The 18,417-nt window shown below is 34.9% G+C and overlaps 1 protein-coding gene across 8 annotated transcripts in view; it reads left to right on the top strand.

The window, feature by feature from the left end:
* The window catches only part of ATP11B (ATPase phospholipid transporting 11B (putative)), a 133,278-nt gene that overhangs the window by 87,586 nt on the left and 27,275 nt on the right, over window positions 1–18,417 (top strand). For 4 of the 8 annotated variants that reach the window (XR_003433584.1, XM_027110959.1, XM_027110947.1 and 1 more), the window contains exons 26-29: window positions 10,602–10,667; window positions 11,208–11,311; window positions 12,595–12,760; window positions 15,431–15,516. Coding sequence is in view for 7 of the 8 variants with exons in the window: in XM_027110959.1 (XP_026966760.1) it covers window positions 10,602–10,667; window positions 11,208–11,311; window positions 12,595–12,760; window positions 15,431–15,516 (422 nt within the window). In the remaining variant the exon portion in view is untranslated. The remainder of the gene's footprint in view (window positions 1–10,601; window positions 10,668–11,207; window positions 11,312–12,594; window positions 12,761–15,430; window positions 15,517–18,417) is intronic. The other 4 variants (XM_027110931.1, XM_027110966.1, XM_027110922.1 and 1 more) reach the window with 1 other exon arrangement.

The following is an 18,417-nucleotide window of genomic DNA, read 5'->3' as shown; positions in this document are numbered from 1 at the left end:
AGAGTTAAGAAAGAAGGAAGATGTCATTGGATGAAAAGGAAGTTAAAAGAGATCTCTCATGTTGCTAGTTACTACTTTTTTTCTGATTTTAAAAGTAACATGTGGGGGCTTCCCTGGTGGCTCAGTGGTTGAGAGTCCGCCTGCTGATGCAGGGGACATGGGTTCGTGCCCCGGTCCAGGAAGATCCCACATGCTGTGGAGCGGCTAGGCCTGTGAGCCATGGCTGCTGAGCCCCTGCGCATCTGGAGCCTGTGCTCCGCAACGGGAGAGGCCACGACAGTGAGAGGTTCAAGTAACATGCCCATTATGGTAAATTTGAAATACTCTATAGGAAAAATATACAAAGAAAATAAACCGCCTGTTCTTCTTCTACCCAGGTGTAATTATTTCTGTCATTTTTACATATTTTCTTCCATTTTTTTTAATTTTTTACTATTTTTCATTAACGTCATAACTTATCCCCTTATTTCTCAATGATAGGCTTATTATAATTATCCCCTTACTATAGTCTAAGTGATTTTTCATGTTATTAAAAATGCTTCAAAAATATTTTTTCACAGCTACATAATATTCATTACATGGCATAAATTATTTAAGAATACTTATAATTTAGGTTTGTTTCTAGTTTTTAGTGACTTTTAAAATTAAATCTTTAGAGACTTCCCTGGTGGTCCAGTGGCTGAGACTCCGTGCTCCCAATGCACGGGGCCCGGGTTCAATCCCTGGTCAGGGAACTAGATCTCACGTGCCACAACTAAGAGGTCACATGCCACAACTCAAGATCCCGCACGCAGCAGCAAAGATCCTGCATGCCACAACTAAGACCCAGCACAGCCAAACAAACAAATAAATAAATAATTTTTTTAAATTAAATCTTGAGCATGCTTTATACAAAAGAAAAGAATCTTAATGAAGTGTAAATTGTTGTTGGCCCTTTAGTACAAAAGTTTTTCTTCTTTTTACCACCTGTTATTGTTTTTTTTAACTCAAATTGTACATCATTAACTTCCCCTTTTAGCCTACAGGTTCTACCACTCATATATACCACTAGAAATTAATCTACCACTCCCTGTAGAAACAGTGGAAAAGAAGCATACATTGCAATTGGTCAAATTGGATTTACATCCTGGCACCTGAAGTTCCTATTTGAGTGATTTGGGAATAGTTCTTTAACTTCTGTAAGGCTCAGTTTCCTCGCTGCAAAATTAGGAACATGATTACTACCTTATAGGTTTGCTGTGAGGAATAAACAACATATTACATGTAGGGCATTAGGCATAGTGGCTAGCATATAGAAGTACTCAATAAATCTTAGCAGTATTACTTGTTATTATTACTATCAAATCATTATATTGAAGACCCTGTCCTACCCAGTCCCCCTCTAATCTACTTCTCCCAGAAACTCTCCTCTTTAATGGTGTAAGTTAAACTGTCCTTGCTGGCTCTCTCAGAACATGCAGTGCTCATTTCTAGTTCCAAGCCATTACTATGTTTTCTCTCTAGAATGCTCTTGCCTCTTTTTCCCAAAGTCAGTCTTATGACTGTCTATTCTTCAAGATTGAGCCCACAGGTCCCTGTCCTTTCACTGTAGCTCCCTATACTGAAAGTCTTTTTCGACATGGGTTGAATGCTCTGTTTTCCAGTAATTATTCTTGTATGCCCAAGAAATCTGCGAACAATGGAGGACCTAGAGTAGAAAATATTAGGGGGAAGTACTGGGAAGAGAAGTGGCTAGAGGTGAAGATGAAGTCAGTGCAAACAAATGATCCTGAGAAAGGAGGAGGAGAAGGAGTTGCAGTAGTTTGGGATCCACGCAGGGCAAGACTTCAGGGGAAGTTAAGATTCTACCCCCATCTTTTGTGATGGGCCTAGCAGTATCATGAATATTCTAGGTATTAATTAATTTTCAACAATTTTGTTTTTTGGCCATGCCATGTGGCTTGCAGGATCTCAGTTCCCTGACCAGGGATTGAACCTGGGCCACAGCAGTGAAAGTGCCGAATCCTAACTACTAGACCACCAGAGAACTCCCTCAACAAATATTTTTGAAGTATCCATTCATTCATTCTTAACTTCTCTTTTACTTAGGAAAGAACTATTTATTCTTCATATATTCCCCTCAGATCTTTTTAATAGGTCTTTTCTCTTAGCAAAATATAAGAATCCTGATAAGTTTTCTCTGAGATTTGGAAAGACTAGAAGAATGTATATGACATGTCTGAGTACCTGTTTGTGTGTGTGTGTCTATAAACTGCTTTCCTATGGACAGATCTTTACTTTCCAAGCACCATAAAAAAGATATTCCTTTACTGCCACTCCTTGATTGCCTGCAGAGAACAAAAAATATACTAAGAGGACTGAACTACTGACTTTTTTTTTTTTGCGGTATGCGGGCCTCTCACTGTTGTGGCCTCTCCCGTTGTGGAGCACAGGCTCGGGACGCGCAGGCTCAGCGGCCATGGCTCACGGGTCCAGCCGCTCCGCAGCATGTGGGATCCTCCCGGACCAGGGCACGAACCCGTGTCCCCTGCATCAGCAGGCGGACTCTCAACCACTGCGCCACCAGGGAAGCCCCTAACTAATTTTTAATTATTTTTCTTCTAAATATTAGAAGAGTTAAACTCAAATAAAATTTGTCTAGCCTTATGCAGTCTTAAAATACTTAAAGTATTTGGAATATAAGTATTAGTTAAAAACTGGGGCTTGTCTTCCAATACCTCAGTATCATCTTTTCACAAACATTTGTCAAAAAGTCAGATTTGAAATTTGGTGAATATTTGTTTGGGTAATTTTTTTTTCTTTTTTTTTATAAATTAATTTATTATTTATTTATTTATGGCTGTGTTGGGTCGTTGTTGCTGTGCTTGGGCTTTCTCTAGTTGTGGTGAGCGGGGGTACTCTTCGTTGCGATGTGCGGGCTTCTCATTGCAGTGGCTTCTCGTTGTGGAGCACAGGCTCCAGGTGCGCAGGCTTCAGTAGTTGTGGCACACAGGCTCAGTAGTTGTGGCTCGCAGGCTCTAGAGCACAGGCTCAGTAATTGTGGCACACGGGCTTAGTTACTCCGCAGCATGTGGGATCTTCCCGGACCAGGGCTCGAACCCATATCCCCTGCATTGGCAGGCGGATTCTTAACCACTGCGCCACCAGGGAAGTCCCTTCATTTTTTTTTTTTCCAGAGCTGAAAATGAGCTTAGCATAAAACTTCATATTATTTCTGTAATCCAACAAGATCAACTTTGTTTGAGTTGGTGTTTTTTAACAGGCTTTGTAGAAGAGAACAGAACAATCATTTCTTTTTTATTAATTGAATTTTGACAAAGGTAAAATTGTTATAATGTATTTTGTTAGAGATCTTAATTTAACTTTTAAAAAATGTTAACTCCTCCAAGAATAATAGAAAAAACTGACTTCCATGATACTGGTTTTTAAAAAACAGCTTAATTGAGGTATAGTTGGTATACAGTAAGCTGCATATATTTAAAATTTTATAATTTGATACTTTTTTACCATCTTAACATTTTTTATTTTTTATTTTTTTTTTTGTGATACGCCGGCCTCTCACTGTTGTGGTCTCTCCCGTTGTGGAGCACAGGCTCCGGATGCGCAGGCCCAGCAGCCGTGGCTCACGGGCCCAGCCGCTCTGCGGCATGTGGGATCTTCCCGGACCGGGGCATGAACCCGTGTACCCTGCATCGGCAGGTGGAGTCTCAACCACTGCGCCACCAGGGAAGCCCATCTTAACATTTTTAAGAGTACAGTTCAGTAGTGTTAAGTAAATTCACATTGTTATGCAACAGATCTCCAGAACTTTTTCATCTTGCAAAGCTGAAACTCTGTGCCTATTAAAGAACTACCCATTTCCCTTCTTACCAGCTCCTGGAATTTACCGTTCTTTCTGCTTCTATGAATTTGACCACCTATGAAATCATTTTTTTTTAGAAGCTAAATAATTGGGAAGTGAACACCAATGAAGAATGTTTATTAAGGTTACTATAAATTACAGAGGTACTAAAAGCAAATGACTATGTTTTTTAAAAAAGAAAAATTTATCTCCTTTGTTTATCTCTACAGAGTAAGTGTTCTCATATTGGGACACTGCTTGTTCTAACAGTGTTGCTGTTGTCCAGGATACTTTTGGAAATAGCTTATGTTGTCTTTCTGTGATCTCACGAAGAAACTTTTCTCAGGGAAGAATATTTATAAAGTCATAGACAAGGGAAGATGTTACTTAAGATTATAGATAAGGAAAGTATGAGAGGAACAATTTAGATTACAGGAGTTCACCTCCAGTTAAAGCAAACTTCCATAGAATGCAATGGCAAAGGCATCGTGGCTTGGGTAAGTGTATATTAGAAGAATTAAAAAAAAATTTATAGTGAAGGAAACAGAACAGAGGGAATTTTAGTCATGTGGTAAGAGTGGAAAACTAAGATGATGTAGGGAGAAAAATATTGGGAGAACAGTTTCAGAGGTAGCTGAGTTCCCATCCCAACATTCCATGACATTCTGCTTGTCTAGTGGTTTCAACCGAAGACTTCAGAAGAAAAAGAGAGTAAAGAAAAAATCCTTTGTTAACTCAGGAACTTAAACACTAATACCTATTCCACTCATTCTCAGTGGTCTGATATGAAAATTACAATCTAGATAACTACTGTTTAAAATGAGATCCCACCCAAATAAGGGTTTTTAAAATTTGTTTTGGTTTTGTTTTACTGAAGTATACAGAAACTCAAAGAAAAATGTCAACCATTAATTTCTTTTTTTCTGTCTGTATGGAATTATACCCAGTTTGGAAAACTAAAATAATTGAAATTCAAAAAAATATGGGATCAGAGAAAAAGGGAAAAACTATTAAGAGTATTCTAATTCCAGTTGGACTTCTCCAGTAGGGAAGCTGGAATTATCAGACCCTCGGCACCATTCTAAACTATATATTCACTGTTCCACCACATTAAAAATCAAATGACAAAGGAACGAATAAGGATGAAAAAGTAATTCTTCACCTCTTATTCAAGCCTTCTAGGTCTGGACTGTTTGCCAGACTAGTTGGGGGAAAACAATCAGCAACACAGAATGGAAGAGTTGAAATTTCAGGTTGTAATTTTGAGAGAAAGAGAAAAATAAACCTTTTTGTAGTTTTTACTACTATTTTTTTTAATGTTAATGATTTCTCCCCTTAACTTCCTATCTTTAATTAGTTTCTCTTTCACACTATACATGTCATCAGCTGTTGAAACCTAGCCATCAAATGATAAGAGCTCTGTGTTAAGATAGAAATATACTATTTTATATTTGTATTCCACTGAGAATTCAGTATCCTTTACTTTCATTCAAATGATTTAACCACCATAATTACCAATCAGGTCATTCAAGAACACATATGCAATTTAATTCCTGCCAGTAGATACAGATTTCTTTTAATTAAAGCTTGTATGATTAAAATATCTTTGATTATCTAGTTCATTACAGAATTTCCCTGTATGTTCATTTATTCATGAGACAAATATTTAAAGCACTAATAATATTCCAAGCAATTAATAGAAAATTACATCATATACAGAGAACAGAAGAATATACCTTGCTTCTTATGGTATCACCCAACAATTGGTCAGTGTTTAAAACCAATAATAAAGAGATAGTTTGTACTGGAGAACTGAACAACTGATTAACTCTATAGAAGATGATTCTTTTATAGATCAATGTGTAGTTAAGTTAGACCTGTTACAAAATTTGAAGAAGTTATATATTTTTTTACTATTTCTACTTTCTGGCCTCCTCTTCTCCCTTGAATGTTCTCCTGTGGGGCTTTCACCCCCAGCACTCCCATCAAAACCATGTTCTTTATGGTCACCAGCCACCACTTCATTGCTAAATCTATGAGCGTGCCTCAGCCCTTTTGAACTCAACCATTGGGTATAATTTTTGAAGCCTTCCTGCCTGCCGCATTATCTTCTCTCAGCCTCTGTAAGTTACTTTGGCTTCCTTACCAACTGTTTCTTTTCAGTCTTCACCTCCTACCCTCAGAATCAGGGCTTCTCAACCTCTGCACCAGTGGCATTTTGAGCCAGATAATTTTTTGCTGTGGAGGTTCACCCTATGAATTGTAGGATGTTTAGCAGCATGCCTACCCACTAGATACCAGTAGCACACAGGCATACACCCCTAACCCTGCCCCCCAGTTATGACAACCAAAAATGTCTTCAGATCCAGCCAGCTGTCCACCGTGAGGCAAAATGCCCCCACCTTGAGAACCGCTGTTCTACGTGGAGCAGTGGCCTAGGACTCAGTGCTGTGCCATCTTTTCTTTATCTGTACACAGGGTGAATTCATCCTTCTCATGGTTGAAACATTGCTTATATGCTGAACTCCCAATTTTACATCTCTGCCAGTTGCTTATTAGATTCAAATAACTAACTACATTCTCTACCTGTAAGTCTCATAAGAATCCCAAAGTTAATATTGCTAAACAGAATTTTTTTATGTCTTCTGTAAACCCATTTCCCTTCCAGTTCTTCTTATATTTATTAATAAATGGAGCTACCTTTTACCCATCTGCTCAGGCAGAAATCTAGGAATCATCCTTCATTTCACTTCTTCTCTCACAACCCATATGAAATCGCATTGGTTCTGATGTCACACATATCCCGGATGTTTCTACTTCTCTCCTTCTCCACACCAATCAGATCATCACCATCTCTTCGGAGACCATAGTAACTGCCTTCTTCCTCCTCCTGCTTCTGTTCTTCCCCTTCCTACTATCTGTTCTCCACACAGTAGCCCAAGTGATCTTTTAAAAATGAAAAGATCTTGGACTACCTCTTGGACTGTATTTCCTTCCACCTTCCCTTTTATTCACTCTACTCCAGCCACAGTGGTTTTCTTGCTCTTTCAGACCAGTTAGTTCCTGCCTTAGAACTTCTGCACTTGCTCTTTCTCTGCCTGGATGCTCTTCTCTCACGTGGTCATTTGACTATCTCCCTTATTCATTCAGGTCTCCTGAAATGTCACTGGCTTGAGTAGGCCTTTCTAGCCCACTCCAGTAAAATCCCATCTCCCTCACCTTCCATCACTTCCCGACCCCTTACTCTACATTTATTTTCTTTTATTTATTTGTTTGTTTATTTATTTTTGGCTGCATCGGGTCTTCGTTGCTGCGCACGGGCTTTCTCTAGATGCAGCGAGCGGGGGCTACTCTTTGTTACAGTGTGCGGGCTTCTCTGTGGTGGCTTCTCTTGTTGCAGAGCACGGGCTCTTTACCTCAAAGTATATATATTTAGGTTTATTTATTTTTTGCCTCCTCCACTATGTGTAAGCTCCTTGAGGTCAGGAGCTTACACATAGTGTAAGAGGTCTGTCTATTCTGAGCAGGGGCAGATCCAGGTTTAGTAGAGTAATCTAAGCCTTACTCGTTTTGGCAGGCCCTCTTTAAGGGAAAGAACTGTAAGTACAAACACAAGTATATGTGGAAGTGATTATGAGTGACATAAATAGGTCCCACTTAACCCAAGCCAATGTAATAAGCCCAACTCAACTTCTCTTTAGCCAGATCCCCAATATCCCCTCTGCCACTCACTTCATCACCACCTAAACTAATTCAAGGGGAAAACAGAATGGAAAGAGTCTTAACTGACTGATGCAATTGAAATACATAACTTGTGCTAATTTTATCCAAAAAGGAGAGAGAATGTGAATGTGTTTTCTACAGCTCCCTCTAGGGCCTTGAATACTAGAAGGAGCCCTAAATCTTCCTCTGCTTCTAAGGAAGATACCATGTAACTAGCCCCAGTCTGGGCCCAGTAAAACCATATACTGAGGGATAGACATGTGTGGCTGTTACCACTCCCAGACCCAGGTTCCCTGACTACATCAATTACCTATCTCCATATCCCTGAAAGAGGAGCTGGCTCTCTTAAGAGCTGAGTTAAGTGAGATCCAATGATTTTTCAGTATTTCCAGGTCTTTTCTAGAGATGATAAAAGTAGGAAAAGTCAATATGACTTTTCCATTTTTTTCCTCTTGACAAATAAACTCCCCAAAATACTCTCAAATGAAGGAATATTAATGTTTCATTGTTGATTATAATAACCATTATTTATTGATTTTTTTTTTGCCTTTTAAGCTATTTATTTTTTTAACTGAAGTATAGTGAATTCACAGTGTTGTTAGTTTCAAGTGTACAGCATAGTGATTCAGTTATATATATATATAAATATTCTTTTTCAGATTCTCTTCCATTATATGTTATTACAAGATAGTGAGTATAGTCCCCTGTGCTATTAGGTCTTTGTTGTTTACCTGTTTTATATTTAGTAGTGTGTATATTTTAATCCCAAACTTCTAATTTATCTTCTCCCACCCCCCACCGCCACCCGCTATCCCCTTTGGTAACCATAAGTTTGTTTTCTATGTCTGTGAATCTATTTCTCTTTTGTAAATAAGTTCATTTGTATCATTTTTAAGATTCCACATTTAAGCAATATCTTATTTTATTTGTCTTTCTCTGACTTCACTTAATATGTTAAACTCTGGGTCCATCCATGTTGCTGTAAATGGCATGATTTCATTCTTTTTTATGGCTGACTGATACTCCATTATGTATATGTACCACATCTTCTTTGTCCATTCACCTGTCAATGGACATTTAGGTTGCTTCCATGTCTTGGCTATTGTAAATAGTGCTGCTGTGAACACTGGGGTCTATGTATCTTTTCAAATTAGAGTTTCCTCCAGATATATGCCCAGGATTGGGATTGCAGGATCATATGGTAACTCTTTCTAGCTTTTTAAGGAACCGCCATACTATTCTCCTAAATGGCTGCACTAATTTACATTCCCACCAACAGTGTAAGAGGGTTCCTTTTTTGCCACACCCTCTCCAGCATTTACTATTTGTAGACTTTTTAATAATGGCCATTCTGACCAGTGTGAGGGGATACCTCATTGTAGTTTCGATTTGCATTTCTCCTATAATTAGTTATATTGAGCATCTTTTCGTATGCCTGTTGGCCATCTGTATGTTTTCTTTAGAGAAATGTCTTTTTATGTCTTCTGCCCATTTTTTGATTGGGTCGTTTGTTTTTTTTGATAATTAAGCTGCATGAACTGTATACTTTGGAAATTAATACCATATCAGTAGCATCATTTGCAAATATTTTCTCCCAGTCCATAAGTTGTCTTGTCATTTTGTGGATAGTTTCCTTTGCTGTGCAAAAGCTTTTAAGCTTAGTTAGGTCCCATATGTTTATTTTTGATTTTATTTCCATTGCTCTAGGAGACAGATCCAAAAAAATATTCCTGCATTTTATGTCAAAGAGTGATCTGCCCGTGTTTTCCTCTAGAAGTTTTACATTTAGGTCTTTAATCCATTTTGAGTTTATTTTTGTATATGATGTTAGAGAATGTTCTAATTTTATTCTTTTATGTGTAGCTGTCCAATTTTCCCAGCACCACTTATTGAAGAGACTGTCTTTTCTCCATTGTATATTATTGCCTCCTTTGTCATAGATTAATTGACCATAGGTGCATGGGTTTATTTCTGGACTTTCTATCCTGTTGCATTGATCTATATGTTTGTTTTTGTGTCGGTACCATACTGTTTTGATTGCATTAGCTTTATAGCGTAGTCTGGAGTCAGGGAGTTTGATTCCTCCAGCTCCATTATCCTTTCTCAAGATTGTTTTGGCTATTCAGGGTCTTTTGTGTTTCCATACAAACTTTTAAAAATTTTGTTGAGTATTTTATTTATACCAGGCAATATACTAAGTATTTTTAAATAAACAATAATTTTATAAGCACTGAGGTTGTGGTTTATCTTTAATTACTTAGATGAGTTTTATTGCCATTGGAACCCATATTTTTTTTTCTTTCTTTTTAAACAACCAATCTTTCAAATAATTTTTTAAACCAATGGTAAAGATTATGACTACTTTGTAAACTAAATTAACATAAATTTCTGGTGCTTTTATTTGTGGAAATTAAATCCTGACATTCTTTGGGGATTCTGCATTTTTAATAGGCCTTAGTAAGTTTTGGCTATAAAGCCCAGGGCAAAACTATCTAACTGGCATTAACTGCATTTTTACGTGAAATCCCTTGAATAGGTCCACTGGCCATTATCTTTCCTTTCAGGTGTTGGTTTTGTGTATAAGTTTCTTTTTACCTGCTCTTTCTATAGTGTGTCCAGAAATACAGTGGCAGGTGATCTGCTGTGACATCTGGTTGGAATGATTTCAGAAAATAATTGTGATTGAACAGGGTTTTATTTGATTTTTACTTTGTGATAGGAGTAAAGCAGTCACTAACAGCTGTATCATTATCACTAAAAACTGTGCCACATAATTCCAAACCCATCTTTGAGTTTCCAGTCTGATAATGTTATCCAAAGAATCATTTTACATAATAATAAACATGATAATACTTTATGGTGTTTCTTCTCATTCTCCTTTAACTTTACTAATCTAGTCACAGATTTCAAATGTAACTGGCGTAAATGATGCAAATGATTTTTAGTAAAGAATGTACACTAGTTACTCTTTGCATCACTTCTGATTTAGCATCATTTTAACCCATAATGCAATACTGGTTTATTCATTCTGTTTTAGATGTTTGGAAATTGGACATTTGGTACCTTGGTCTTCACAGTCATGGTTATTACAGTCACAGCAAAGGTATGGTACAGAAATTAGAAGCACGGATACATTTTGTGTCTGCATAATTCTTAGTTAATTTTCCTCATTTCTTTGTTGATAGATTTTCCTTTTTCAGTCATGAATAATTTCATGGATGCCTAGTTTAATAATTCATTTTAATTTTTGTCAAAAGATTCATTATGAATCATTTTTAAAATTCATTATTTTGTAAAGCCTCAGCTGATTTTTATGGTCAGATAAAGGTTAACCCCTCAGTACTCATCTCCGAAATTCTGCTTCTCTCTATGTAATGCAAGACAACACAAGCTGGTTTAGGCCATGGAGTTCTGAACAAAGTACTCATGAAATTTTAATACTGCTTCCTCACAGAAGAAAAATACTATAAACTTGAAATTGTTGAATTTCATACTAAGATTTTTTCATTAATATTTATCTTCTGAGGGACTTTGCCATAGCAACCTTAATCACTTATAATTAATACATTTTATTCTTGAGTTTTAGCTGAGAAGTTAAAGATTTATTAATTTACATTAAGGATTTTTTTATTTATTTTTTTAGATGGCTTTGGAAACTCATTTTTGGACCTGGATCAATCATCTTGTTACCTGGGGATCTATTTTATTCTATTTTGTATTTTCTTTGTTTTATGGAGGGATTCTCTGGTGAGTGACTATATTTTAGTTATATTGATTCAACTCTAATAAATAGTTATTATGATAGATTTTACTATGAACAAATTCTACTCAGAATAGTTTTGAGACCCTATCCTGATAAGAAATTTAGTTTTTTCAGTTGATCTTACTGATATGGAAGAAAAAAGAAACTAACAAATACTGAATACCTACTATATTCTAGTGTTTTACCTAAGATATTACATTGATTCATCATGATAATCTTGTTACCCCATTTTTTTCTATTTGGAAACTGAGCTCCAAGATCACAATGGTTAAAAGTAGCAAAGCTAGGATTTACTTGAAAATTAATGTTCTTTACACTAATCGTATTACCTTTAAATTATTATTAATGTATATAATTTAAAAAGTCACGTAGAATCATTAAATTTTCATGAATGAGTTAACTTCTCTCTCAAAAGTAATGTGCTGCATATTCATTGGTAAAATCAGATATTCAGCTATTCTGATAGATTAAAAATTAATGCTTTTCCTAAGATTGTTTGGTAAGTGATGGACAGCTGAAATCCCTCAATTGGAGAATGTATATTACATTGCCTACTGTGCCTGTGATCCCTGTATCAGGCAAAATTACAAAAGGCAGGGAAAAAACTTGTATTGGCTAAACATTAACTTTCATTTAGGATTATAAAAAGATACTCTAATGAATATCATTTGTTTGTTTTCAATCCTCTTTATTTCTGCATTTCTTCCGGTATTTCCCCTCATTCTTTTGAAGTGATATATACACAAACCCAAAAAGAGTATCTTGACAATACCTCCTACTATGTAGAACTAATATTTGTGAGTACATTTATTTTAAAATCCATGTGTAGAGAAGATCCTCTAAGTAGAGCTTTTCAACCTAAAATTTGGGTAATCAAGCTTGTAGTTGCTTAGTAGAAAATGTTTTATTACATACTTTTTCTTGCTTTTTTGGTCTCTTAAGTCTGTATTATTCACTACATAATTCTTTTGAATTATCCTAACACTTAAGGTAGGATAAGTCAATTACTTGCCACTTTCCTAATTATAAAAACCATGGTTGTCATTCAAATGAATTAAATTGGATTTTATTTTTAACAATTAAAATCTACCATGTTTTATTAGTTAGTTGATTAATTAAATTACACTGATTCCACATTTTGAATATTTTCCTGGAGTATTCTTAAAATTGTAACCTTCATGTATAGTGGGTTTACTTAATGTCTTGATTTAAGAATCTGTCTTGTTGGTTTCTTCTTTTATTATAAGCCCACTTTCTTTCTTTGCAGGCCATTTTTGAGCTACCAGAATATGTACTTTGTATTTATTCAGCTCTTGTCAAGTGGTTCTGCTTGGTTTGCCATAATTCTCATGGTTGTTACATGCCTATTTCTTGATATTGTGAAGAAAGTATTTGACCGACAGTTTCATCCTACAAATATTGAAAAGGCACAGGTAACCACTTTTTATATACAATACCTTTTTAATTAGGAGTCTTGATGAATAGCTGTCATTATAATTTGCTTATATTAGAAAATAGGAAATTATTCCTGTATCAAGTATTTTGCAATATAAATATTGTTACATGTGATATTTTTAAAGTTGTTATTGTTGCTATGAATTTTATGACTCCTGAAAAATTATAATTTTTAAAAATTACCTTGTGTTATTAATAGAACTAGGTTTTAAGTATAAAACTATCAAGTTATGTCCAAATAATAGTATAAATATGTCTTAAATACTATTATCACAGCCTTCTATCAAATATATATAATTGGGATATATATCCATTTCTTCAGAACCATTAGAATTTCAGTAGTGCTTCTTCAGGTCATATTGTTTTCAACAAAAGTATGAAATAAGTTCTTTAACCTAAATAACTTCTACAGAATGGATTTTTATAAAATATATTCTCTCACTAAACACTTACTAATAATATTATACTACAGCAGATATTAATAGTATGTTACATAGTGTTTAAGAATATGGTCTTTAGGGCCTGATAGTTGTGGGTTCAAAACCCACATTCTACCACTGAGTAGCTCTGTAACTTTAAGTCTCCATTTCTTCATGGGTAAAATTATGACAAATGTCTATCTCATTACATTTGTAATAAGGATTAAATGGAATAATGTTCAAACACAGAGTATATCCTCAAGAAATGATAGCTATTTAGTATATTTGACTTTTTTGTGTATTTGACTTGTACATAAGCTAGAAATATTGGTTTGTCTTATTAACCGTATCATGACATTGAACATATGTCCTCAAGAGTACATTCTAATCAACTTTTATGCCCTTGTAAACACAGAGTTTATTAATCATTTAGTTCTGCCTAGGTTGAGGGTTTTGAGGGGGGTTTTGTTTTTTTTGTTTGTTTTTTGCATATTTGCTGTATGCCAAGCAAATTTTGGAAATTTAGTTGTGTGTTCATGCTACAAATAGAATAAGTGCTTCTTAAGTATTTAGTGATTTGAGTTAGGCTTCTTAAACAGTGTATTGGTTTTAATTTCAGTTGATCATATTAACATTTCTTTAGCACTTGTTTGCTTTGGTCACTCAGTCCTAGCCAATATACATTTTAACACCACTGAAGCAGCATGGGCCTCTGAAGCCTGACAAACTTAATTCAGATACTGTTTTAACCACTTATAAAATGTATGTCTTTAATCAAGTCACTTCCCTAAGCCTCAGTTTCTTCCTCTGTAGAATCAGAATAATAACTACCTTACTTGCTGGTTAGAGATCATTAATATAAAGTGCCTAACCCTGGGTCTGTATGTAGTAAGTCCTCAGTAAGAACATAACTATAAGAAAAATGAGGATGTTGCTCTGATACTGATCTTCAGATGGGGCTGAAAAACTTTGCATAATCTGATTACTGTGTCTGCCTATGCATATATTTATATCAGTATGGGCAGACTTTTCCACCTTGCAATATATTACTTAAATATATGTCAGAAAGGTTTGCCTATCTTTTTTCTAATCTTCAGAGATATTCATGATAATAGAATACTACTTTTAATACATTGTCTATTATACTTTTTCTAGACCTTTATGGAGAACATATTTGTCTTGCCCTCTTGGCTATATAAAGTTATATTTCACCAAAATATATTAATGACATCACTTAAAAACTTATTGTTTATAAAAGTAAATAATGATTTATTTACATTTATCCTTAGAAATTTTCTTTAGGCAGAGCATTATATCTTAGAGATTTCTTAATGATAATAAAAGGTGATAATATTAGTCCTTATTACCATTTTTGTAGAACTCTTTTTAAAGGATTACACAGGAAATATTTGATACTTTAAGGCGGACCCTTAGACAAGAAAAAGTTAAAAGTACTTTATATATATTTTAGTTATTTTACCATAGGCTAAATTGATTAAAAATGGAGTTGATTTTAAAAATCAATCATTTTTCTATGTATGAAAGCCAGTATAATCTCCCTTTCTACCCTACTAAATTCCTTTTAAATGATTTGACTGGATGTTCAACTGTGATCTAATCTAAAGAGAAAAAGAATGTGATATATATTTTTAAAATTGAGTCACTTTGCTGTACAACAGAGATTGGCCCAACATTGTAAATCAACTGTACGTCAATAAAAAATAAACATGGAAATAAAAATAATCTAAAGAGGAAATCTCTACTTCCACTCAGGGATTTTCTAGCCTACTGGGGATTTTTTTGTTTTTGTCGAGACAGTATATGGTCATTCATATCCCGTGTGTGACATTATTCTTTCGCTATAGTCAGTAATCTTTATTATTTCAGCCTTGTACTTTCAACTCTGATTTCAAATGTTGAGAAAGTTGTTAGAAAGTTGTCAGCTACTTACTTCATTGCTTACCAAAAGTAGCAAGAAAAATCATATCAAAAGAAGAGTTGTCAGCATTTATTTTGAGCTTTGTTTTTCTGCAGAATAACAATGTGGTATTAAGAATAAATTCTTTTGATAGCAAAGCCAATGGCCCTACAAATGTGTACCATGTATGATATATCCTATTCTTGTAGGGACAAATGTCTTTACAAATCTTGTCCTGTGTCTGTCTCTTAGGTGATAAATACAGCTCACTGACTTGTTGTATGTCCCATCCCTTTTCTGTCCACTTATAGATGTACTCCAACACAGTCGCTTTCAGTGACGAGTTCATCGCACTGCAGCCATTGTCGAGGGCAAGGAATCAGCTGAGCAAACTTAGGTAGAGTAGGAGGAGTAGAACCTCATTAACTCTTCTGCATGCTAAAGGTCAATTTAAAAATATTCAAAAGATGGGCAGAGGCATGAATTAAGAGTGGGGCATTTTTGTTAGCACAGCTCTGTCTCTAATTTGACCTTTATCAATATGCATGTTAAAACCTAAAAAATACATCCATTTCTTTGAGACAAAAATTCAGTATAACAGGACAGAGATCTGTACCTTATTATATATTTTATACCTTAACTACCTTTTCTAGCACAATTCTAATGCTTCTGCTTGTCGTACTGGTACGTAAGAATGCTCCTGCATGTTGAGTAATTTAAGCTACAGAAATTGAAAGTTTTAAGTTTCAGTTACTTGGAAGTGAGAATTGCCCATTTTTTATCTTGCCTTAATCTGTGTTGCAAATACATGTGTATATTTGTCTTTGTACACTGTAATGGCTGCTGAAACATTTCATATCCTTGCTGCTGTTTAGTGCATCTATAAATTGAACAAATACTTTTTTTCTTTTACTTTTTAATTATTTTATTGGTATAAATAATTCAGCCCTGAAAAAAAATCACTCTAGATTTCAAGCAGGTTTATTGACTACAAATTGTTTTAAAATAATGCAAAAGTGTGTCCTAATTTTTTTTCCTTTTTTTTTTTTGCTTAAACAATAGGTAAGATTTTAACAATAGATTTTGTATCTCATATGTATACCTTTATCTCCACAGACAGATCCATTCTGTCAGTTTCCACAAAAAATAATCAGTAATCCGAAGATGTCTTGATGGAAGAGAATGAAAGTTTAAATCCTAGAACTTTTCATATTAAGATACCAAAGCTATATATTAATTTTAACTCCAGTCTGGTTTGAAAAGGAAAAGTAATATAACTGATTGTTTTGTTTTGGCACCCTTCAACTTCTCACCCTGGATTTTTAGTCATATTTTTTTTTAATTCTTTTTTATTCTCAAGGTTTCTAATCCATCTATGTTCACTTGATCAAACAAATGACTTTGACAGAGCACTGCTTAAATAACTTCTTATGTAGTCCTATGAGTTCATAATTTTGAGCTGTTTGAAAATTTTACCAAACCTTTCGATTTTATTATTCCTATTAGCATCAGGATTTTTGAAATATTCTACTTTGAATTACAAAGGTATAATAATTGTAAATGAGTATACAAATGGGTGGTTAAGTGGTAGTCAACTAAATTTCATGTATAAAACAAGAACTAAAATCAAAACAAGCTTGGAAGATTTGCCTTCACCTTTGGTTGAGCCAAATATGTGCATCACATTTTATCTATATGTGCCTTCTGAAAACAGTGTGTATTTATCACATTTTCAGACATCTAATTATTTAGCTCCAAGGCAATAGGAGAGCTCATTATTTAAAAGAACACTCCGGCAAGCACTTCTGTGAGGATTAAGTTTTACATTGTGAATAATCTTAATGTTTTTATTAAATCATATTTTCTCATATCATGGTGGCTCAAATCAAGCAACATTTTTTGAGCAATGATAGACTAAAAAAGAATGATACACGGAGATCATAAATTAGAGAGATCCCACTCTCCTTAATAGTGTAATAAAGTAGTAAGCTTAACATTCATCTATGAAGGAACACAATGAGAGCAGGGTACATGAGTCAGGTAGTGTTTCCCGTAAGCACTGTCCAATCAGGTGGTGTAACAAAGGGAGAAGAGCCCTGTTGGGGAGATGGTGGGCCTGAATGCTAGCACAGCATGCCCTTGGCCCTGCACCCTGTATATCCTAATGAAATTAGTTCACCTTTCTGAGCCTCTAGGTTCTTCACCTATCAAATGACTATTTTACATACTGTGGTCTATATGCTTACTATCAGCATCAGAGAAAAACAAAAAGAAATACTGTGCTCAACCAAAGGCCAGGCAGAAATAACAATTGCTTACATGAGTGGTGAATGATCACTGGATGGGCATTTGCTCATAGCTTCATGAAGAACAAGTGTCCACAAACATCTGTCTGTTGATGCATGCTGTGGATTTTGAATACATCTTGTTTTTGAACTACGTTGAACGATATTCCTGGGTGTGATCCATGGTAGCTTAATTGTTTACTGTTGTGACAGAGAGGAAGATTGTGCATATATCGAATATCTTTAAGAGCTTTCAAATCTTTAATCAGGTTAGTACTTCTTAAGGACCATTAACACAAAACTATTAATAATTTTCTTTTGAATAAAAGAAAACTCATTTTGAGTATTTTACACTCCTTTATGTTATAGGCAAAACTATAATAATAATCTACCTTTACATAAACTTACTGTACTCTTGAAACCAAGGAATTCTACTACTTTATTTTTTATGTATGTAAGAAATTTACTATAGCATTTTTTATAGAAATAATTATTGATTAGTCCTAAGACTGAGAAAACACATAGAAATGAGGGGGAAAATTGTTTTTTATTTATTGAGGACATTTTTTTATAATTTAAGAAAGGTTAAAATTAGCTTGGCTCTGGGCACATACTCCTTAGAAGGTTTCTAATACTTAAAATATAGAGGGAATTCCCTGGTGGGCCAGTGGTTAGGACTTTGCGCTTTCACTGCCGAGGGCCTGGGTTCAATCCCTGGTTGGGGAACTAAGATCCCACAAGACACAGCCAAAAAAAAAAAATAGGAAAAGCAGAAGAGTAGAAATTTATATAAGTTAACACTCACTTAAAAAATATATTTCAAATTAAGGATTAAATTAATTTTGTTTACTACATCAAGTCAAGCTCCCCCCTACTCTTATGTCTAACATTTGAAAGGCCATATGATTGACCCTTCCACTCTGCTGAAGTCCAGTTAAAGTAGAGAAGTCTTCTGAGAGGGAGCATCAGAGATGCGAAATGGGACATACCTTTGCAATAAGAACCCTAACTCT

The sequence above is a fragment of the Aethalodelphis obliquidens genome, unplaced genomic scaffold, assembly GCF_003676395.1.
Source record: "Aethalodelphis obliquidens isolate GAN/ISIS:26980383/991018 unplaced genomic scaffold, ASM367639v1 scaffold1, whole genome shotgun sequence".
NCBI classification, from domain to species: Eukaryota; Metazoa; Chordata; class Mammalia; order Artiodactyla; family Delphinidae; genus Aethalodelphis; species Aethalodelphis obliquidens.
Note: the sequence above shows the minus strand (reverse complement) of the source record. Positions and strands in the feature narration are given on the sequence as shown.